The sequence below is a fragment of the Achroia grisella genome, unplaced genomic scaffold, assembly GCF_030625045.1.
Source record: "Achroia grisella isolate CSIRO2021 unplaced genomic scaffold, CSIRO_AGI_Agris_v1 utg1314, whole genome shotgun sequence".
NCBI lineage: Eukaryota > Metazoa > Arthropoda > Insecta > Lepidoptera > Pyralidae > Achroia > Achroia grisella.
In genome coordinates this window covers 191,064-215,938 of record NW_026712619.1, presented here as the reverse complement: position 1 = coordinate 215,938, position 24,875 = coordinate 191,064, and the positions used below count along the sequence as shown (strand labels likewise).

Here is a 24,875-nt window from a genome sequence, read left to right as displayed (position 1 = left end):
TGGCAAACCGGGATCTTTCAGCAAAACCAAATCGCCTACTTGAACGTTAGGTAGTTTAGCAAGCCATTTGGGTCGCTGTTGTAATGTATGAAGATATTCGGATTGCCAACGCTTCCAAAAATGCTGAGTTATTTGCCGTACTAACTGCCAACGCTTGAGAAGATTTGATTCTATTATTTCTTCTTCAGGTAATGCCTGAAGAGGTTTACCGATGATAAAATGGCCAGGAGTTAAAACGTCTAGGTCATTTGGATCATTTGTCATAGGTACTAAAGGACGTGAATTTAGAGCAGCCTCTACTTTAGTGAAGATGGTAGCTAATTCTTCGTAGACCAGTGAGCGATCGCCAATTACACGAGTAATGATTAATTTGGCAGAGCGAACAGCACTCTCCCATAAACCACCCATGTGTGGACTGGCGGGAGGATTCAAATGCCAAACTATTTGTTGATGAGCTAAATATTTATGGATTTCCTCATGAGAATTTATAATATGTTGCGTAACATCTTTTAGATAATTCCGAGCACCAACAAAATTGGTACCGCAATCGCTAAATACGTCGCTAGGAAGTCCCCTACGAGAAACAAACCGATCGAAGCATGCAAGAAACGCTTCAGTAGACAACTCTGAAACAATTTCCAGATGAACACAATTGGTTGTAAAACATACAAAAATACAGAGATACGATTTTACGGACTTGGCGTTTCGGATACGAGAAGTTTTTAAGAAAAACGGGCCCGCAAAATCGATCCCAACCTTTTGAAAAGGTCGACAGGATGTTACTCGGTGGGAGGGTAGATCTCCCATAAACGGTTCAATAGATCTAGGTCGTGATCTATAACAACGTTGACAACGAAAAATTTGTTGGCGGACAATTCGACGCGCTGATAAAATCCAAAAGTATTTTTGTAATAAATTTAGAAGGGAATTTAGACTAGGATGTAAAAAGACATGATGATAATAGTCAATTATCAATCGTGTCACGTGGTGTGCCTTAGGAAGTAGCAATGGATGCCTTGTGTGGTACGGCAAATTAGAATTGGTAAGCCTTCCACCTACTCTTACGAGACCGATGTTGTCGAGAAATAAATTAAGTCTCATGAGACCACCTTTAATAGATTTGTTTTCCTGTAGCCTTTTAATTGTTCCAGAGAATTCCGAAGACTGAACCAATCGAATGATAGTGTGAGTGCTATCAATCAACTCGGCCACACTAATTGGTCCAGTTCTTCGTTGTGAAGGCTTGCGTAGATTGCGACAGAAACGTTTGCACCAAGCTACTATACATCGTAACTTGGTAAACGAGCTGTACTTGGTGAGAAAAGGAGGCTCCGTAATAGTATGCGTGACATAAGCTGCAGGATAGGAGGACCGTACACCAGGCAAGTCGGCTTCGCTAAGTTCTGATGATTCATTAGGCCATGTTGAATCGTCCATTTCAAGCCATGATGGACACCACCATAGGGGATGATCAACTAATTCAGTAGGAGTAAGGCGGATCAGCTGGATTCATCATGGACGGTACGTGTTTCCACGTGACATTGGAAAATAAATTTTGGATTTGGGATACACGGTTCCCTTCATAAGTTTGAAGTTTGTGAGGTGAAGTTTTAAGCCACGATAGGACTATGTTCGAATCACACCAAGCAATGACAGTAGTGATTGACATTTTGACATTTAAAATGTCAAACACGTGTTTGGTTAAGCGAATGAGTAAAAGTGCACCGTTTAATTCCAATTTGGGAATAGTTAGTTTTTGTTTGAGTGGTGCTACCCGTGATTTTGCAAGTAATAATTTAACATAATTACCATGAGTATTTTGAATACGCAGATAGATGCAAGCGGCATACCCGCGCTCGGACGCATCACTGAAACCGTGCAATTGACATACAAACGGTTGATCAGTGATAACGTAACGTGATATAGATACTTTATTAAGATGAGGAAAATCTGCTATTAATTCCGACCAAGATTTTTGTATAGCAGGGGGAAGTGGATCGTCCCAACTCTTTTGTGTTGACCACAGCTGTTGCATAAGGTGCTTGGCGTAGAAAGTGACAGGAGCTAAAAATCCACATGGATCGTAAAGTCTCGCGATGTTAGACAAAACGCCACGCATGGTCATGACATTACTCATGTTTGAGACATGATAGATGAAGCTATCCGTTTTTGCGTTCCATTCGATGCCCAGAATTTTGAAGATGTCACCCTGCTCCTCGAAACGGTATGGTGGCTCGCAATGATCGGAGGTGAAAGATTCCAAGAACTCCTTTGAGTTGCTTGACCACTTGCGCAAATCGAAACCGCCTTGAGAGAGAATGGCAACCAGATTTTGCTGCAATTGCTGAGCAGAATCAAGACAATGAGACCCACTAACTATATCATCTACGAATGTATCTGCTAGCAACACCCTACAAGCCTCAGCATATTGGCTAGTATTTAAATGAGCTAACTCGTGAATGACGCGAATAGCTTGATAAGCAGAGCTCGTGACGCCGTATGTTACGGTAGTTAACTCGTACTGCTTCAAGGATTCAGCAGGAGAAGCGCGCCAGAAGATAGTTTGGTATCTGCAGTCGTCATCATGCATGCGCACCTGTCGATACATTTGTTTTATGTCGCATGTGAAGACAATTTTGTGGAGTCGAAATCGCAAAATAATATCTTCAATATTTTTTTGAAGTTTGGGACCGGACATAAGTACCTGATTAAGTGAAACACCTGTAGAGCTAGAGGCTGATGCATCATATACAGCACGAAGTTTTGTGGTACTACTGTGTTCACGTAGCACACCATGATGGGGAATATAATATCGGTCACTTGATACTGGACCTGACACTTGACGCATATGGCCAGCTTCAATGTAATCCCTCATAAAGGCAACATAAAGTTCATGCAACTTCTCATCCTTAAGCATGCGACGCTCCAAATGATGAAATCGCTTTAAGGCGGTGGTGTGTGTTTCACCCAAAGGCTTATGTATAATGATCCACTTTGAAAGGTAACCGCACGATGAAACGACCAGTGCTATCCCTTGTGTGAGTGTTAGTGAAGTGTTTTTCACAAATAATGTTTTCAGGATCTTGTATAGGTTGACTGGGAGGTTCCTCAGATTCCCAGAACCTTGAAAGGTTAAAATTAATATCTGTGGTACAGGCCATGGAGACCACACCACATGTCTGCTGCGATGCTGTGGGAGCCTTGCCCATGATGATCCAACCTAAGATGGATGAATGCGCAGTGGGCATGTCTTCACCCAGGCTACGTTGTTCACCATCAATAATTTTATTAAAACAGTCAACACCTAAAAGAACATCTATTTTTCCCGGCATTGAAAAGTTGTTATCAGCCAAGACTAAGTTTTTGCATTTATCTAAAATGCATTTATTTACCATAACTGATGGGAGATTACCTGTTATGCGTTTTAGGATGATACAATTAGTTGATATGGTCTTGGTAGGATCCATAAAAGATTTTATGTTGCAGTGTATCATTCCTCGACTATGCTGAGCTGATGAAGCACCTAAACCAAGAACACTGCTAGACGGTGAACGTGGCAGTCTAAGTTGTTGTGCAAGATTTTCGGTTACAATTGAAACCTGAGAACCATTGTCGATGAGAGCACGAGCTGAATGGTAATATCCATTGACATCTCGTACACTGACAATAGCAGTACCCAAAATCATAGTGGATTTACATTCGACACCATGGATAGATTGAAGTTGAGCTATGGAACCCACTGTCGACACAGCAACTTCATTATCTTTTGGGTAAGGTTTCAGTTGATCGGATGAGATGTGTAGCTTTGTATGGTGTCGGCCACGACATACTCTGCATACACTTTGTGAAATGCATTTTGAAATATGATGAGTTCTTAAACAATTAAAGCAGAGTTTATGTTGAAAAACAAAGGATTTTCTTTGTTCCGGAGTCATTGTATCAAATTTAGAACAGTAATATAGACTATGTTTATCCTGACAGCAAGGACAAATAATTGTACTAAGTTTATTTTTATTGTTTGATTCAATGACTGTTAATGTACTACTAGTAGAAGCCCTATGTATAGAAGCACTAACATTTTCTAAAACATGTAATTGATTTTCCAAAAATTTAATTAAATTCTCAAATGTAGGTATAGTTTTAATGTCAACTTGAGATTCAAATTTGCTTCTTAAATCCAGTGACAATTTTCTAAGAATTATATGAAGTAAAAGAAAACTCCATGATTTAGTATTCATGTTTAAGGCATCAAGAGCTTGAGTGCTCTCTTTAATGGTGAATAAGAATTTTGTTAAAGTATTTGTTGTATAACAATAATTGTGTGTGTCTTTTATTGTCACCCTCAATATAACTTTTTATCAAAAAAGTCAAATATGTAGGGTACTAAAACATAATCATTCCATGTAAGCCTCAATACAAGCAGTCATATATTAAAAAACATGTTTCTAAAATATAAATGTGTTTTAATCCATAATATTGGCGACGAGTGATAAATTTATAGTGATAATAAATGTACAAACATGCAAGCAATTAAATTCCACGAGTACCGACCCGGGAATGAAGATTTTAGCCACTACATAGATAGGCTAAATTATTGTTTTGTGGCAAATGGAATTTGCGACGATAATGTGAAACTTGCTAATTTCTATACAATTTGTGGCTCTGAGGTGTTTGAAACGGTGCTAGCTTTGATAATACCAAGAAAATCACATGAAGTCAGTTTTAACTATGTGGTTGATTTATTGACAAAACATTATACACCTAAATCTAATGAAATCACCATGTCCTACAAATTTTACAACCGCAACCAAAGGGAAGGCGAAAAGGCGCTCGATTACTTAACAGAATTGAGGAAAATAGCTGCACATTGTAACTTTACTAATTTGGAACGAAATCTTCGCGATCGTTTAGTATGTGGGATGCAAGATGAGAAATTGAAATTTGAGTTACTGAAACGAGACAACTTAACATACAAGGAAGTGGTGGATTGTCTAACAGCAGCAGAAACAGCACATCGTGACGTCACAATGATGCGTGCAGTGCAGCCGACCCCAAGTACATCCAGTTCAACATTTGAACCAATGGATATTGGTGCCATACGTGACAAAAATACCACCAATAATAGATATAGATTCTGTTATCGATGTGGTGATAAACATAGTGGTACATGTCGACATGTGAACTCTAAATGCAATTTTTGTCAAAAAATTGGGCATTTAGAGAAAATTTGTACACAGAAACGTAAAAATCAGAATATCCGTTACACAACTGAGGAAGATTCGAATATTCAGAATAATGATTCACTTAACGGTATATATTGTGTGAATGATATAAATAATCTACAGAGAATACCGCCTATACAGGTTGATGTTTTATTGAATGGTTGCGAGACAAAAATGGAAATAGATTCGGGGGCATCATATTCAATAATAAATGTAAATACATTTGAAAAATTGCCTAAATACTTAAGGAATAAGTTACAACCAATGATTCTACGGTTATCAACATGGACAAATACATCACTGCACTTACTAGGACAATTAGATGTTGATGTGACATATAATAATAAGCAATGTCCATTAACAGTTATTGTTGCTAAAGGAAAAGGCCCTAATTTGTTGGGTCGGAACTGGTTTCAACCTCTAAATATTTCTATAAATAATATAAATTTAATAGAGCATGAGGGCATACAGTGTGAAGACTTACTAAATAAATATAAAAATATTTTTTCACATGGCTTAGGTACCTACAAAGGAGAGCCTGTAGCAATACATTTAGTCCCAGGAGCTGTCCCTAAATTTATAAAGGCGAGACCAGTACCATATGCTCTGAAAGATCGCGTAGAACAAGAGATAGACAATTTGGTCAAAGACGGTGTATTGAAACCCATACCGTATTCAGAATGGGCAACTCCCGTAGTACCCATTGTAAAAAAAGATGGCAGCATTAGATTGTGTGGTGATTACCGAAGCACAGTGAATCAAGCTACAGAATCGGATACATACCCGATGCCGACTGCTAATGAAATTTTTGCGCTCCTGGCAGGAGGACGATTTTTTACAACTTTGGACCTGGATCGAGCGTACACACAGGTGCCAGTTGATGAACAGACATCAAAACTACTGACATTAAATACAACCAAAGGTCTGTTTTCAGTACATAGACTAGCATTTGGTGTTAAAGCCAGCCCAGGTATTTTCCAGCGAGCAATGACAGCATTACTTGCAGATGTCCCAGGAGTTGCTGTTCTGCTCGATGACATTATTATTACTGGTCATACACTAGAGGAAATGAAAACTCGACTGAATATAGTTCTGCAACGTTTAACAAACAAGGGACTAAAGCTTAATCAAAACAAGTGTAAGTTTGCAAAGACGCAAGTTGAATTCTTGGGATTTCTAATAGATGCCGAGGGTATACACCCTGCAAAAAGTAAAATTAATGCAATAATAAACACGCCACCTCCAAGGAATGTTCAGCAACTTCAAGCATTCCTTGGATTATATAATTTTTATGAACGCTTTGTACCTCACAAAGCAACAGTTTTGGAGCCACTACATAGATTGTTGGACCAAAAGCAGGATTGGAAATGGAGTAAAGAGGAACAACAATCTTTTAATACCGCAAAAAGTCTACTTGCAAATGATGTCTGTCTTACACACTATGACACAAAGAAGAAACTGATTTTAACTTGTGATTCATCAGACTATGGGGTAGGAGCCGTTCTGGCACATATTATGGATAATGATGATGAGAAACCAATAGCTATGGGATCAAGAACACTACACCCACATGAAAGACGATATTCTCAATTAGATAAAGAGGCCACGGCAATTCTGTTTGGGATTAAAAAATTCAACAATTATTTGATGGGTCGTCGATTTACAATTATAACGGACCATAAACCGCTTCTGGGAATATTTGGGACTAAGAAGAAGATACCAGATATTCTTTCACCACGATTGACTCGTATATGTTTGACCTTAGCAGCACATGATTACGAAATTGAATATAAACGTGGTAAGGAAATTAGTAATGCTGATGGACTTAGCCGCTGGCCAATGCCAGTATCATCTCAAGATATTGATACTCCAGGGGAGGTTCTCTTAATAGCAGAAACACCACATGACTTGCCATTTGGTCCAAAAGACATTGAAAGAGCAACTTCTGGAGATCCAACTCTCCATAGAGTAAAATGGTTCATTTTGAAAGGGTGGCCAGCCCGAATTACAGATAAAGAGTTACATACATATTGGTTACATCGCTTGGAGTTGAGTATACAAGATGGCTGTATTTTACTGGGAAGTCGTGTGGTATTACCAAATAAACTTAGAGAGGACATGTTAAAACTATTACACCAAACTCATAATGGTATAGTACATACTAAAGCTCTGGCTAGGAGTTATGTATGGTGGCCACAAATGGACAGAGATATAGAGAAGATGATCAGCAACTGCCATTCCTGTTTAGAAAATAGAAATATGCCAACAAGATCATCACATGAATGGATTATGCCTGCTAGACCATGGTCCCGTATTCATGTTGATTTTGCAGGACCTTTTCAAAATAAAATATTTTTGATAGTAGTAGACTCATATTCAAAATGGCCTGAGGTTCACATTGTAAATTCTATGGCATCTAGCATTGTTATCAAACATTTACGATATATCTTTGCGCAACACGGGCTTTGTGAAACATTGGTATCAGATAATGGTACATCTTTCGTGTCAAAGGATTTTGAGGACTTTTTAGTGGCTAACAAAATAAAACACATTAGGACAGCGCCATATCATCCCGCCACCAACGGACAGGCCGAGAGAATGGTTCAAACTTTAAAAAATAAACTAAAAAAGATGACAGATGTACCTTGGGAAGTAAAATTACCAAGAATTTTGCTGACATTACGTAGTACGCCTTGCACATCAACTAAGAGAAGTCCAGCCGAATTATTGATGAATAGACAGCTGCGGACTTTATTAGACACTGTTCACCCAAATATCAATCATTACAGAAAGACAGAAAATCAGATTATACATAATGCAAATAGGAAGAATCGTGAAACTCAAGTTGGAAAGAAAGTAATGTACAGGAACTATGCAGAAGGAGAAAAGTGGAAATCTGGAACAATAATAGGGAAGGAGGGTCCTTCTAGCTATAGAATAGAAACAGAAAATGGAGAGTGTATGCATAGACACATAGATCAATTGGTAACACTTAAGGACACAGAGACAGAAGAGTTAAGAACACAGGGGACAGAAAGTGAAATACAAGAACAGGAAGCAGAAGTAGAGCAGGAATTGACAAATGAAAACTTAGGTGAAGATCAGGCATGGGAAACAGTGCAGGAGCAAGATATAATTGAGATACCCAGTTGTGACCAATGGGCGGACATGCTGGGAATACCATCAACATCAAATGTGGGAAAGATAAGAAACAAACCCAAAGGACATTCTAAACTCCCTTATGATAGATTGTAAATAGGATAACCATATATTGTTGATTTTTTTCAAGAGTTTGTTAATATTAGTGTTAAGCTTGAGGGAAAGGTATGTTGTATAACAATAATTGTGTGTGTCTTTTATTGTCACCCTCAATATAACTTTTTATCAAAAAAGTCAAATATGTAGGGTACTAAAATATAATCATTCCATGTAAGCCTCAATACAAGCAGTCACATTAAAAAACATGTTTCTAAAATATAAATGTGTTTTAATCCATAATAGTTTTTAAATTTAATTGTGTTAAATTTGGCAAATTAAAAATATTGCTTCTACATGTTTATCAGCGATAACTCTCTTGTTTTCATAGCGTTCTGTTAATAAATTGTAAGCAACTTGATAGTTCTCACTAGATATTACTAAATGCTTTACCAAAGAGAGTGGTTCCTTATCCAAAACACTCAATAAATAGTGTAACTTTTGAACAGAACTTAAACTATCATTATTATGAATTAGACTGTTGAAAATTGAGATGAAGTTTGGCCACTCTACGCTCACACCTGAGTACCTATTTAGAGATATCTTGGGAAGCTGAAAGGCAGGTTCAGATTTAGATGATGAGTGTTGAAAACCACTGGCATTGTCACTCTTTGTTTGTATTGAACTATGCAAAACTTGAACAGAATAAAACATATCCATAAAAGTTGAATATCTGTTTTCCAACTCCTCACGAGATTTGTCACTTACAGACTCAGTACTAGACATAAGAATAGCAAAAGCCTCCTCGAATTGTTGCCTAAACCTTTCAATATCCTTAAATCGTACCATGAAACCAACTTGCTCTTGTGAAGTTAAGTTTGGATTTTGGCTAAGTTTACCTGCAAGTTCATACACATTTCGCATGTTTTTGTAACTCAGATCGCAGTTTGTGGCATACGCTTTAATATTTGCCATCGTATTTTGATGTTATTTAACCAAAATAATGTAATATTTTCCTAAATGATATACGAAAATTAAAATGTAAACAAAAGTTAAACTAACAATTTGATTGAATGAATTAATACTGACGGGTTATGATTGACAACTTACTGTTCTGTGTTGCCAACAATGAGTTATGATTTTTGCTTAAAGCTTTATTGACAGCCAATGAATGATACTGATTTGATGGAATGAATGACAAGGTGAAATATGAGCAAAATGGCTGATATGTACGGCGGTTGATATGACAATGAAAAATGACTTGCAATACTTGATGAAATTATGAGATGAATATGATAATCAGATGATTATGAAATATGATTTATTTATGGGTTTTGAGATGAATGATGGTGATCTGGACGAAGGACCATGAAGAATGTTGGGTAAAAAAGGGAAACTAAGGACCAACCTGGTTCGTGTCGTCCCCGCGTGCAGGTCTTATTATACGCGTAGCCGTTTCACTTTAAAAACGCACAACACTACGATGAATTTCACTGGATGATGTACTAATCAGATGATTGCGCGAAGATCGCGGCTGATGGTTCCGTTAACGTTGATTCGCGGAGAATATGTTGATTTGCGTGTGCTCGACGCGACGTACAACGAACGACTCATTTTGTTGATGCTACCCCCAGATTTGGTGGATAAAAATAGGAGTAGGATTTAGGGTAGTAACATATTGCAAGTTGGCTAGAAATTAGTAGATTTATATCAACCACTATGTATACTATGTATGTAATTACAAAAAAGAAATAAGTGTTTATATTATTTCTCTAGTACCCATAACACAAGCTCTACTTTCCGTGGAACTAGATGGCGCTGTGTTAATTCCAGAGTTATTATCTATTTATTTACTAATAAATATATATAACTCAAAGGTGACTGACGTAGTGATCTATCAACGCACAGCCCAAACCACAGGACGGATCGGGCTGAAATTTGGCATGCAGGTAGATGTTATGACGTAGGCATCCTCATAACATCTACCTGCATGCCAAATTTCAGCCCGATCCGTCCAGTGGTTTGGTCCGTCCATGCTAAGAAAGGATTTTGATTAATTCTACCCCCAAGCGGATAAAATAGGGCATGAAAGTTTTTGTCAATTTTAAATCGATCGGGCTGAGACTTTGCATGCATAAAGCTACTATGATGTAGGTTTCCCCTGAGAAAGGATTTTAATAAATTCCACCCCTAAGGGGATACAATAGGGGATGAAAGTTTGTATAAATCTTCTTAGATTTTCTACTGATTGAAATGAAATTAAAGATTGGAGCTACTATGATGAAGACATTCGCTTAAATAGGATTTTGATAAATTCAACCCCCATGGGGATAAAATGAGGGATGATGCGGGATGTAAATGATTTAGTTTGAACCTATCAGTACCCAATGGAACGAATAAATTAAGACGAACAAAATAATGGTTAGTTTTTTAGGCTACTTTTATTTTAGAAAATAAAGTTAAATTCCACGCGGATAAAGTCGCGGAAACAGCTAGTGATATATATGATGTCCGTAGTTCCTGTATATAGGCGACAGTTACAACATACCACCTGATGGTACATGGTAACCTATCCACCATAGTATCGCCTATGGCACTTGGGCGACGGTTACTACCGTACGGCGACTATTGAAGGTCTCATAATAGTGACAGAATGGAAGTAAAACATTTAAACGGGCTTCACTCATGTGTATCATCTAGTGGATTTTGTCGTGTATTAGTGATTAACTTATTTCTCTATTAGCTCATAAATATCATAGACAATTTTGTTATAGTTTTGTTACTCTAGTAAGTTTATTGCATGTTTAAATCCCGTTTAAATATTTTATTTCCATGTCTAACTCGTGAATATCTAAGGAGGTACATTCAATTTTATATTCTCTTTTAAACAAACAAACACTATATAATAGACTAGCTGTACTCGCGACTTCGTCCGCGTAAAATTTAAATTTATTTTTCTAAATTAAAAGAATTTTCGTAAATAAAAGTGGCCTAAGTTACTCCTTATGTTTTCCTGCATATATCACACATATGAACTTGTTTACTATTAGATGGTACTCTTCTCTTCTGTTGTTTCGACTTTTGTATATCATGCTTCATACATTTATTAGACTCCACTTGTACAACTGTAGGTCCTATAATCATAGCTACCTGCTAAAAATGGTCCCTTCAAAATTGGTCCAGCCATTTCAGAGATTAACCGGAACAAACAGACAGACAAAAATACCGTTTTTTACTACATGCATATAAATATAAATATACCGTATTTATATACATATGCATGTAGTAAAAAACGGTTATTTCAATATTACAAACAGACTCCAATTTTATTTACATATATAGATTTTATTATTGCAAAAGGGCAGATATCTGGCTATGGTACTAAGATGGAATTATATTTATTTATAAATCTAACATATGTCTTCGGATAATTAAGTCTGTGGATAAAAGAAAGTGTAATAACATGTAACATACTCAAAATCATGCGCGAAAGAGTCAACCCAAAAAATATATTTAAAAAATGTTTCACGAATATGCTCGCTGGACTTCCCGCGCTAAACTGAGCTCGCTCCTCACACGTGAAAGAACGTGGTATGTAACGACAGCTATTGGTTTCCTACAACACAACATGGTACCCCATGACCCCCATGGTCATCCCTATCCCTATCAATCCGTATTACTAATAATCTTCACTATATAATTTAGTTAGTATGTGTGTTTGTTTGTTTGTTTGTGGTGCAGGCTCGCGCGAGCATCGCCAGCCTGCTGTCGGAGGTGAACTACAAGCGCGTGCTGCTGGGCTCCGCCATGAAGGTGATCCGCGACCGGCAGCAGCTCATCGCCGACAAGAAGAAGGCGCTCGTGCACGAGATCACGCAGACCGTCGTCAAGTACGTGCACCATACATACTCCCACTCTCATTCTCTCTCTACATCTCTCCCTCCCTCTCTCCCCTCCATCTCCGCCCTGTCTCCCTCCCACTTTCTGTCCGTCCCTGTCTCCTCGCGCGCTCTCTTCCTCCCTATTTCTCCTCGCGCTCTCCTTCCCTCCCTCTCCCTCTCTCTTCTCGATCTCCTCGCGCGCGCGCTCTCTCTCTCCTTGCTCTCCTCGAGCGCGCGCTCCCTCTCTCCTCGTTCTCTCCCCCCCTCCCCCTCTCTTCCGTTAATATATCTCCTTCTCTCTCTATCAGTATATATTAATAATTGCTGAAGTAGGTCGTTCGCCATTTCTGTATGTATACATATCAATTAATATTTTTATCAAGACGTTTTGTCATTCTGTCTATTCTCTGATCCCCGACGGAAACTCCAACAAAAATAGATAATGATATTAAAACCTTTTAAAATTATTGAAGAGGTTTTAATACCGCTGTGTTCTCTACTTGTTTTGACACTTGTATAAATGTGTTTGCAGGCTGACGAACGCGATCAACACGCGCGGCAAGCAGCTGGTGCTGCGGCTGAACGAAGTGTGCGACGGCAAGCAGCGCACCCTCACCGAGAAGAAGGAGGCGCTGGAGCAGCTGGCCGGCGTCACCGAGCACTGCGTGGAGTTCGTGGGCGCCGCCCTGGAGCAGGGCTCCGACACCGCCCTGCTGTACGCCAAGCGCCTCGTGGCCGCACACCTGCAGCGAGTCAAGTCGCGCCGCGCAGACATACCCAACCCTGAGATACCCGTGCGCATCAGCCTCGCGCTCGACAAGCTGCCCGACCTGGTGCGAGGTACGTACCCATCCTGAGGTTCAATGGGGTCGACGAGCTGCTGGACCTGATTTAAGGTACGTCCTCTCTGAGGTCCCATGCGGCCGACAAGCTGCGGGATATGTGCGACATATGTCCCCACCCTGAAATCCCGTTGTCTCGACGAGCTGCTGGACCTGATCAGAGGTACGAGGTATAAGGTACATGCTCCACATGTACAAATAATATCAAAAATATGCGAAGCTATCAACTTCAAAGCAGCACCGATCAACATTTTTGGTTGAATGTATAGTTTAACTAAAATTATAATTAGGATTATTTATAGACCTGAGTTTCTACACTATATTTAACGACCTCGGTGATCTAGCGGTCTAGCACACCGCTTTATGACCGATGGTCGCGGGTTTGATTCCTCGCACGGCACAAACATTTGTATTCATGAGTATGATTGTTTGTATCGGTCTGGGTGCTTTCTATGTATAATATGTATGTATTTATAAAAAAACTATTTATGTATATGTATCAGTTATCTAGTACCCATAACACAAGCTTTAGCTAGCTTAATTTGGGTCTAGATGGCGCTGTGTGAATTGTCCTGAGATTATTATATATTCATAGAGTCACATCCAGTACAATTCTTCAGCTGGAGGCTGACTATAGCCTGCATATAAATTCAAATTAATATAACACTGAGCAGTTCAATCGGATGGACCTCTGTGTCAGTCTGTGACAGTCCAGTAACAGTGTGACCGTGTGTATCCGCAGTGCTGTCGAGTATCGGCGCCATCGTGGTGGACGGCAAGGTGGACGGCGCGGGGGGCGCGGGGGCGGCGGCGCAGGGGCCCTACCACCCGCCCCCCGCGCCGCCCGCCGCGCCCCCCGCGCCCCCCGCACCGCCCGGGGGCTCCGTGCCCGGCCCCGCGCCCCCGCACTCCGCAGTAGTCGCCCTACAGCACGTCGCCATGCACCAGGTACCGCATACAGAGCTATTGATGTTAATGCGTTGTTGACGGCCCCGGTGGTCTTAGGATGGTCGCAGGTTCGATTCCTCGCACGGTACAAACATTCGAATTCATGAGTTGTTTGTATCACTCCGGGTATTTTCTATATGTAGTTGCAAAAAAATATCTATGTATTTATATCAGTTGTCTAGTACCCATAACACAAGCTCTGCTTAGCATAGGACTAGATGGCGCTGTGTGAGTTGTCCTGATATGTTATTATATATATTATATAATTAACACTAGTTCAAAGAAATTCAACTAATCGTCCTCTCTTAATATAGAACATAATCTATCTTTGCACCAAATTTAATTTAAATCTACATAGTGGTTCTATCTTAAAAGAGTTACAAATATTCAACCATGCAGTCATATTTCCTATTACAGTACGATATATATACATCAGCAATTGGCAGGTGCCAATAAAAGTCCCGTCAGAATCGGTCCAGCCATTTCAGAAATTAGCCGAAACGAACAGACAGACAAATATTGTAAAAAATGATATTTTGGTATATGTACCGTATTTATATTCATATGCATGTAGTAAAAAACTGTTATTTCAATATTACAAACAGACACTCCAATTATATTTATATGTATAGATAAATAGTAGAGTAAGAGAGTCGAACTATCTGAAGTAACAATATTGTTTCATGTCTAAGACCCTGGCACGATATCAGGTCAGTCCGCTCCAAGTCTCGTCCCCACTACTGTTGCAATCATTATTATTTGTTCATAAACGTTTTAGCATCAAATATAATATGTTATTGTTTTTGTTTAGATGAAATTTGATATGACGCATTTGAGTTTCTTGCCAGTTCTTTTCAATTGTATCTATATACTGAACTGGACGGTAGGGAAAAATTTTTACGTTCATAAGCGGCTAAAATGTCCTACATAAATAAATGATTTTTTAATTTGAATGATGGAGTCATGTCAAATTAATATTATATATTATAGGCGCTCTATGTTGATTATGCATGATGTCTTGATACCTTAGAATTGATATGAGCATGATGGATCCATGTTAAATATATACTGATTATGTCTGGATGTTAGTTAGGTAACTGTTGTATGTAGTGAACTATATATTTAACAAATCATTTCAATATTATTATCCATACCGTTAGTTACTATTTGTTTTTTTTATTTATTTATTTAATTCAGGCCCATATTATAAATACGTTATAGTCTAACATACATAAGAAATGTATAGTATCGGTTCCAGGGAGTCTTTACGAGAGTGCTTTAAGGAATCAAATATCCTCAATGTTGCTTCTCAATATATTTATGAAAATATCATGTAAGCCAGGAAGAATATAGACAGTTTCAAAAGAGTTAGTGATTACACTAATAAAAACTTACGCAACAATAACAAACTGATTTTACCTAAATGTCGTTTAACTAAAGTTAGTAATTCGTTTTATGGCAATTGCATAAGGTTTTACAACAAAATACCAGTCTGTTATAAATCTGCCTGAATAAAGATTTAAATGTCATATAAAATACTTCCTTTGTAAAAAAGCTTACTATAAAATTGTAGAATTCGTTAACGACAATAATGATTTTATAGAAAAACTGGAAATCCATAGCACTGACAATATTATCTGATTACACTAATAGCGAGTGCGTAGCGATGTCTATGTTGATTGCGCGTGCGCATAAACTATATTTGTTACATTTTAAAATATAATCGTTTAAAATTGGAGTTAGATTAGATGTTAGATTAGACCTCGACCCCTCGGTGACCCCGACGTGATTTTCAAGATATCAATTCATGTTCCGAGGTGGATATGAATAATAATCTAACTGCAATTTTAAATGATTATATTTTAAAATGTAACAAATATAGTTTATGTGCAGGTCATACGTAGTGGACGTCGAAAAGGGTACAGGCGAGCCAACCTCAACCGGATTGGGCCGACAGCGAGCCGATTGCTAGTGTTGTGCGCCGACAATTTGAAATACTGTACGATAGTCTACCATGCACTTAGTATGCGCGTATATGTATTTTTTATTCGATAGTTTATATTTATAAAATAAAATATTATCATAACAAAAAAAAAATGTAACAACATTTGCCTTGATATTTCGTCCAAATGCACCGAAACTGAAACCACTCAATACAGAGGTGGATCGTGAATTTGTGGGGCCCTGGGCTAAATCTACTTAGGGGCCCACTTAATTATATTTCTCAACTAAAAAAATTGGGGCAATAAAGTCCTCGAGTGGCGACCACGGACCGGAAGACGCAGCGTAGGAAGGCCTCCAGCAAGGTGGACCGACGGTCTGGTCAAGATCGCTGTAAGGCATTGGATGCGAGCAGCGCAGGACCGGTCGTCGTGGAGATCTTTGGGGGAGGCCTATGTTCAACAGTGGACGTCTTCCGGGCTGCGATGATGATGAAAAAAAATATACTGACCAAGAATTCCCTGTTCCTTTCGCTAGACGCGCACTTGCATGGAATTGATCTCAGAGTTGCCAGGGTTATGATAGGTTTTTTAACATTCTAGATGATTTTTTTAATATTCTAAATATCGTTTCTGTGGGGACAGGGGGCCACTTGTATACTCGGGGCCCTGGGCTGCAGCCCAAAAAGCCCTTAGGTAGATCCGCCCCTGACTCAATAGTTGTAATTTTTCAGGACAACTGCGTTTGTAAAATATCATTTTGTATAAACTAGAGTATAGGTGTATCTAAAACTGAAAGTAGAAACAGATTTCTCAGTTTGTTTGTTGCAATATATTTCTACATTACTTTCGCTGTGACCACTAGCGTTACGTTTTAAACATTTAAAATTCCTGCGGTATTTAGCATTTTTCAAAAACTGATTTTTTGTTCAAATAGAAATTACAACAAAAATATTGATAGGGCATAATTCTAAAGTACTAAAATATATCAAAAATAAATTTGACTAATTTATAATCTCATACTTATACAGACTGTCTCAAAAGTCTTATCTCCTGCTATCGGTTTATCATCGATTTTTGGGACACCCTGTAAATCACTTTTATTTAGCTATTATGCCATATTTTTTTCCGCATCACAAAGTCACCCGATATACCTGTCTGTACTATACTCAAGTATAATAAAATTAAAACAAAACGCGTCACATTTTTTTATTTTGTTCAACAATATTGTATGTGTTGTCTGTACTGTATGTTTGGCTTTAGTCGTAAGTGTGCTACTAGTGGGCTCATTCACCTATTATGGCATAAATTTTAGCGCACAGTCGTTTACAAAGTCATCCGATATACTTGTCTATACTTATATACTCAAGTGTAAAAAAACAAAACGCGTCACATTTTCATTACATACCTAGTATAAAGTCTCTGTCTGTCCCTATGTAAATTTTTAAGTGGTTCTTTTTAATAGATAGAGTGATTCTAGAGGAAGTTTTATATATATAATACATGTACACCCGTGCGAAGCCGGGCGAGTAGCTAGTCTATAATAATTTTGTTTAAGAATATTGTATGTGTTGTCTGTACGTGTATGTTTGGCTTCAGTCGTAAGTGCGATGAGTAGTGTGGTATATGTAAGGTGTGGTGGGCGTGGTCCGCAGTCGTACGTGCAGTCGGTGTCGGGCGCGGGCGGGGGCGGCGCGGGAGGCGGGTACCTGTCGCCGCTGCAGCCGCTGCAATCGCTGCAGTCGCTGCAGCCGCTGCAACCGCTGCAGCCGCTGCAGCCGCTGCAGCAGCAGATGCGGCACGCGCGCGCGCACACGCCGCTGCGCCATCCGCACGTCACTTCCACCACGCACCCGCACCACCTCCACGGTCAGCCTCTGTCGCCTCAGTACTCAGGCGCCGTTCAAGTATTACGTAAGCACTATGGAGGGGGGGGGGTCTTTGTTTTGCTAATTTTGTTTTACATGGGGGGGGGGTAGGGGAGTCTAGATGATGATTACATCATAGGTAGTTATTGCAACCCTTACTATTGTCTTAGATAAAAAATACTATACTTTAATTGAAAAATGTTATTAAGCATGTGGGAGGGGATGGGGATGGGGGGGGGGGTAAGAACATTGCTTATTTTTGCTGGACAAGGGGGATGGGGGGGTAAATAATTGCAAAAAATCTGCTTACGTAATACTTGAACGGCCCCTCACCACCAATTTAAAGATTATTCCTGTATGTCATTGAAAATACTGTTTTAAAAAAGTTTACTACGGAAGTCTAGCAATATCTTCGTTAACTATTATTAATTTAAAAAATATCCGAATAATTACTTTAAAATTGGTGATTAAATATGTTTTTATAACTATTACATTAGAGCATTGTTACACTTTGACCTCACTCAAGTTAATCACTCTCTTCATCTTAAGGATGGTTGGAAGAAATCTCTTTTCAGCGATAAAGCCCATTGCCTCTTCCCTTTGAGAATGTTGTATGTTTATACATATTTATATATTAATAATGTATATAAATATTTGTTATATTCTAAGAGAGAACAATGATGAATATTCATTCATTCATTCATTAAATATGAATGAATGAAGGAATGAAAAACTATGACATTTCTTATAAATCTGTCAGTGATAAATGTTCTTATTTTACATTAATATTACCCAAACAAGTGCATTACAAAATGTAATAATTCTTAAATGATAAAGAGAACAGACTGATGTGAAACTAAACTGCTTCTAATTGACATACAACTTACAAAGCGAGTTCGTGCTCGTGCAGAAATGGTTGAAAGAGAGAGAAGTATCTTATACAACTAGTGTGAAGGATGGAGACCAACACGACGAGCAAAGAAAATGGCACCGGTATAGTCGTAATATAATTGTGTATTAATGACTTATGTCATATAAAAACAATATAATATTATAAAAAACATAGATATAAAAATTCGCAACAACTAGGTATATAACTTTGTACAGACTCCATATTGTTTATGTTGTATCGGATTGAGTAAATAACTGTTTTTATCTGCTTACAATTGAAATGCGAACGTTGAGATGGATGTGTGGTGTGACAAGAATGGATAAGATAAAGAATGAATACATCAGAGGAAGTATGAAAGTGGCGCCGGTGTCGGAGAGGTTGAAGAGTAATCGTCTGTCGTGGTATGGACATGTAATGCGTAGGAATGAAGGTAATATTTTAAGGGAGGTGTTACATATGAATGTGGATGGTTATAAGGGCAGAGGAAGGCCGAAAAAGAGATGGATGGACTGTGTGAAAGATGATATGGTAAGAGAGGGAGTGATTAACGAGATGACTGCGAACAGAGATGAATGGAAGAGAAGAATGACAGAGACATATTACGACGACCACAAATAAATGGGATAAGGAAGAAGTAAATGATGATGATGTAACTAGATCGTTATAACTGTTTGTATCGCAGGCGTGAACGACATGAACCTGCGCGGGCTGCTGAGTGCGCAGGCGCAGGCGCAGGGCCGGCCGCGGGCCCTGCAGCACCCGGCCTCCTCCGCCGCCTCCGCAGCCTCCGCCTCCGCCGCCATGCACCACGCCTACCAGCAGAGTGAGTGCCACTTGTGGCTTCATGTGGCTCCTATGTCTTGTTAACTTGAACGATAACTTATAGTTTTGTACCTCGTCATTTCAATGTCATATGTTGTTGCCCTTAAATCTACTCGGCGGCTGAAAAATTAGTAACATTACATGTATTTGTTTTGAAAAAATAAATGAACGGTACAGAGAGTTTTTTTGATCATATTTTAGGTTTACAGTTGCTTTTCTTTTTCTTTCACCTTCTCTCCGCAGGGGGTGGTGTGGCGAATTTACTATTATAATTATTTAATTTATATCTATTGTAAATATTTCATCGATGTACATAATGTACGATGGCCTGATGTATTAATTACTACCGACCCCACAAATGCGTGGAAAGTTTCATGTTGGTGGTATTTGGGAAGCTGCAACATGAACGGGAAAGTGAGGTGTCGTTTGTTGCAGTGATGGGCGCGTACGCGGCGGGCCCGTACGGTGGCGGGGCGGCGGGCGTGGGCGGGGGCGGGGGCGGGCGGCGCGGGGCGGGCGGCGGCGGCGGCGGGGGGGGCGGGCCGCGCACGCCCTCCCCCGCGCCCCCCGCAGTTCCTCACCACTTCGCGCCGCACATGCCGCCCGCAGCCAAGTGGCACATCCCGCAGCACGCGCTCGCCAATGGTACTAACCACTATCAGTACATACACTCTAAGTATTTTTTTTTATTGGGCGGTTAGGGCTTGGGCCTGCAGCACTGCGAACTCCATAGTTCTATTGTGATCGCCCTTTTTCAGAGTTTGCTATCTAGACTCGTCAGGGCAAGAATTGAAGAATATTCTTAGCAGCGGTTTTTATTTCCTCAGGATAGAGGGAGGATGATGTCATTCAAAGTTAGAGTAGTCCTGCTATTCAGTCTACGATTTAACATACGGTGTCGCCTATAGAAGGCAGTACAGAGACAATAGTAACTACATGCAGTCGCTCTTGTTGGCGGGCCTACCCAATATCCGGCTCGAAGGATCATTTAAATGTGACCACTAGTTCTCACTATTTATTTTACAATATGGATTAGAACCAAAGACTGTTGTCTGCTGTGAGAGTCTATTTCAGCTGTATTTTTTTTAATATACATATATAAAAAAATATTTGCACGGTTGTCGCTGGTATTCATCGTGGGCGTTGTCCGCAGGCGGCGCGGAGCTGGCGCCGGTGCCGGGCGGCGGCGGCGGCGGGGTGGCCGACTTCAAGATCACGCTGGCCCGGCCCCCCGCCGCCCCCGCACCCGCCCCCGCCCCCGCCCCCGCCCCCGCGCGCGCCCCGCACACGCCCACCACGCCCTCCATAGTCACCTCCACCAACCCCAAGACGCCCAGCCCCAGTCTCAATGTAAGCCTTCTCACTGTATCTAATTCATTGCGGTTGGTATATGCCGGACCGTAACAGTGACGTCACGATTATGCCGCCACCAATAGTAATAGAGATAAAGAGGCCGGGAACAAGGAGGCCTCCTTGTTCCCGGCCTCTTTATCTCTCGCGGGCTGCTCTCACTCGGTTCGAGGCGACCGAGACGACCAGACGTGAATGTACAGCGACGCAGTTTGTGTGGAGTGTTTTTTGAAAAAAGAATAAAATATAAGTACCGCTGCATCGACGTATCTTTTGTGAAACTTCCCAATATAACAGAAATAGAAATCATCTTTATTCAAATAAACTCATTACAAGCACTTTTGAATAGTCATATTTTGATTCTACCGCTCATTCGGAATGCAGACTCATCACAAGAAGAATGAGCAAAAAACTTGTGTGTTGCTCTTTTAAATAAATATTAATTGCCTAACAAGGATTAGGCATTCGACAATCAACATAGAAACCGCTACGCACTACGCACGTAGGTTGTGAACAGATAAACAATAATAAACATTTATCATATTAAAAAATAATTATTTGTTGTGAAAATTGATTTATCTTAGACAAACTACTTGAACATTATTGGTACAATTAAACGGGTTTAGTAAAGACGAAACTGTTTGAAATTTTATCTGAATACAACTTTTCATTCCCATCATTATACTATTTTTTAAACTAAATTCAAAAATACTTTTACAATAGGATATCAAAATAGTCGCTGAAATTGTTTAGAATAGTTTTCAATATCATTACATAGTATAAAACAAAGTCGCTGTCGCTGTCGGTCCGTCCCTATATATGCTTAAATCTTTAAAACTACGCAATGGATTTTGAAGCGGTTTTTTTTTATTAGATAGAGTGATTCAAGAGGAAGGTTTATATATATATAATATATCTATTATATATATAATATATCTATACGATCATCAGAGTAGTAATGATGTGTGATGTCCCAGGGCGGCGCGTCGTCGGAGCTGGACAAGGTGTGCGCGGAGTCTGTGCAGGACCTGATGGCCACCATCGCCAAGCTGGACTCCAACGGCGTGCAGGTGGTGGCCGAGGGCGCGGCCAGCTCGCCCGCGCCCGTGCACTCCTCCACCGAGCAGCGCACGCGGCACCACCATCACCAGCAGCTGCAGCACCAGCAGCACGCGCCCGCCGACCCCAACGAGGACTGGTGCGCCGTGTGCATGGACGGCGGCGAGCTCATGTGCTGCGACAAGTGCCCCAAGGTCTTCCACCAGTATTGCCACATACCCACCATAGAGAAGTTGCCAGAGTGAGTACCACATCACCAGACTACTGTCTACTTATCTATATCATTACATAGTATAAAACAAAGTCGCTGTCGCTGTTAGTCTGTCCCTATGTATGTTTAAATCTTTAAACTACGCAGCGGATTTTGAAGCGGTTTTTTCAAAAGATAGAATGATTCAAGAGGAAGGTTTATATGTGTAATACATGAACACCCGTGCGGAGCTGGGGCGAGTAGGTAGTTAATATTATAAAGCTTAGGAGTTTGTTTGGGCGTGCTAATCTCAGTAACTACTGGGTCGAATTGAAAAATTATTTTTGTGTTAGATAGTCCATTTGTCGAGGAAGGCTTTTATCTATATAACGTTACGCTACGGCCAATAGAAACTTGTGACACGAGAGTTTTATATATTAGATATGTTATCATGTGATTTTTTTTAATATCATAAGTGGCAAACGAGCATGCGACCCATCTGATAGAAAACGACTACCGTAGCCTATGAACGCCTGAAACACCAGGCCTGTCACGGACGTTTTGCCGACCCTTAAAAAATCTTAATATACCTTTCTCGAAAAACCCCATGCTGTAGTCTGTATATAAAATAAAAAGTATTGTGTGCGTGGTGTGTGCAGTGAGACGGAGACGTGGCAGTGCCTGCTGTGCGTGAACTTCGCGGAGCTGCCGCCCGAGGAGCCCCCGGCCGAGGACGAGGGCCTCACGCCGCGCCAGCTCAAGATCATCGAGCGCATCACGCTCGAGCTCTACTGCCAGTACGAGGCCAGCCTGCCCTTCAGGGAGCCCGTGCCCGGGGACAACCTCCACTACCACTCCAAGGTTCGGGTCTCCTTTATATCTATATCTAGGATCGGTTCTCAGAGCTTTTAGCAGATTTACTACCGACTATATAGTATTTTCAAGTAGCTATGATGGGGTCGAGTGGAATCAGCAGTCATGCTCACTAAAATCTCCAGATATGCGGTGGCGTGGTGGGCCGGGTCATTGGGCTCCCTAAAATATGGTCGAGCGCAGTGATGGCCGGCTCATCCGTCATACTCGTGAACGAGTGCTGCTCGTAGGGACTGGTCTGCTCTCATTACTGCGACTGATTTAATCTTATTGTGTATTTATATTTGACCCTAATAAATTAGTGCTGGTTGGTAGTTTGTATTCACACGTTTATACTTGTAAAATGTGAACTTACAAGGAATGTTTAAAAGAGCAACACACAAGTTTCTTGCTCGTTCTTCTTGTAATGAGAGAGCTTTCTGAATGAGCGGTAGATTAAAAAAATAATTTTGTTATGACTATTCAAAAGAGCTTAAATTAAGTTTATTTGAATAAATAATTTTCTATTCTATTCTATTTGTTGTGGGAATCACTCCACCACTCCCCCCCTCCGATCGATCCCCCGTCCAATTCAAACGGGGATCGATATTACGACGGCCTGAGCCGAGGTTCGAACCCCTCAAAGCGGTGCCCTCAGACTAAAGTCGTATCAGTCAGGCGGGTGTTATAAAAAGGTAACGCTAGTGTAGTGCTATTCATTATCTGCAGATGACGGGGGCCGTTAGCATATGTACCAATTTAAATATATATAAATTATATTAAAAAAATAAAATATTTTATTCCTAAAATTAATAAATTATTTTATAAATTTCTTGCAATGGGTACTTGTTCCATTACTCTCAAATTCTTCCCCTCCCTGCATTTACAATACAGCATTCAAATTCAAATATATAACTATTAATAAATGCTTGTATTAAAATTATTTGAATAAAGATTATTTATATTACTGTAGGACTTTTTTTATGGACGACAACGGAATAGTGTACCCGCCTGCGCTAACTGTTTACGCTGGCGGGGCATTAGTGGAGGATGATAAGGACAGTTAGCCATCGTGACAAATTCACCAGGAATTTATCATAATGGCTTCCAGTGGGAACTGCGTGGCAACCTGACATGGTATATTGCTAGCAATAAGATCATCAATCCACGGTACATTGCTAGCAATAAGATCATCAATCCACATTACTAACAATCAACTTAAAATTCATAGTGCTGACAATATTATCTGATTGCACAAAGAGTGAGTGCGTAGCGGTTTATATGTTGATTGCCGCATGCTTAATGCCACAAGATTTATTTTAAAAAGTAACACGCAAGTTTCCTGCTCATTCTTCTTGTGATGAATCTGCGTCCCGAATGAGTGGTAGAATAAAAAAAAATGTGATTATTCAAAAGAGCTTATATTAAGTTTCTTTGAATAAAGATTATTTATATTTATAATTCCCCTTCCCCTCACTGTAGGATATACCAGGCACTCGTGCAAGTCAAGTTTTTAAGTATTTTCATCATGTCATCATTACCCATAAAAAATGCGATATGATCGGAAGGGTATGGGTAGGAAGGTTGTGGTGATGTGTGGTGGTATGGTGCAGGTCCCGCGTCCGATGTACCTGGACCTGGTGCGGCTGAAGTTGCAGCCGCGCGCGGCGCTGCGGTACACCCACGTGGCTCAGTTTGTGGCCGACTGCCGGCTACTCTTCAGGAACGCATACCACTACAATCCGGTACGTACAACACACTTGTACATCACTAACATACATACGCAACACACTTATTATTATTGACTTTCTGTA

The 24,875-nt window shown here is 40.0% G+C and overlaps 1 protein-coding gene across 1 annotated transcript in view; it reads left to right on the top strand.

The window, feature by feature from the left end:
* The window catches only part of LOC131855163 (E3 ubiquitin-protein ligase TRIM33), a 42,174-nt gene that overhangs the window by 14,947 nt on the left and 2,352 nt on the right, over positions 1 to 24,875 (top strand). Inside the window, exons 7-17 of the mRNA XM_059206408.1 lie at positions 12,159 to 12,307; positions 12,831 to 13,138; positions 13,883 to 14,088; positions 17,684 to 17,897; positions 19,471 to 19,611; positions 20,046 to 20,108; positions 20,764 to 20,831; positions 20,865 to 20,960; positions 21,938 to 22,260; positions 22,869 to 23,070; positions 24,675 to 24,806. Of these exons, the coding sequence (XP_059062391.1) occupies positions 12,159 to 12,307; positions 12,831 to 13,138; positions 13,883 to 14,088; positions 17,684 to 17,897; positions 19,471 to 19,611; positions 20,046 to 20,108; positions 20,764 to 20,831; positions 20,865 to 20,960; positions 21,938 to 22,260; positions 22,869 to 23,070; positions 24,675 to 24,806 (1,902 nt within the window). The remainder of the gene's footprint in view (positions 1 to 12,158; positions 12,308 to 12,830; positions 13,139 to 13,882; positions 14,089 to 17,683; positions 17,898 to 19,470; positions 19,612 to 20,045; positions 20,109 to 20,763; positions 20,832 to 20,864; positions 20,961 to 21,937; positions 22,261 to 22,868; positions 23,071 to 24,674; positions 24,807 to 24,875) is intronic.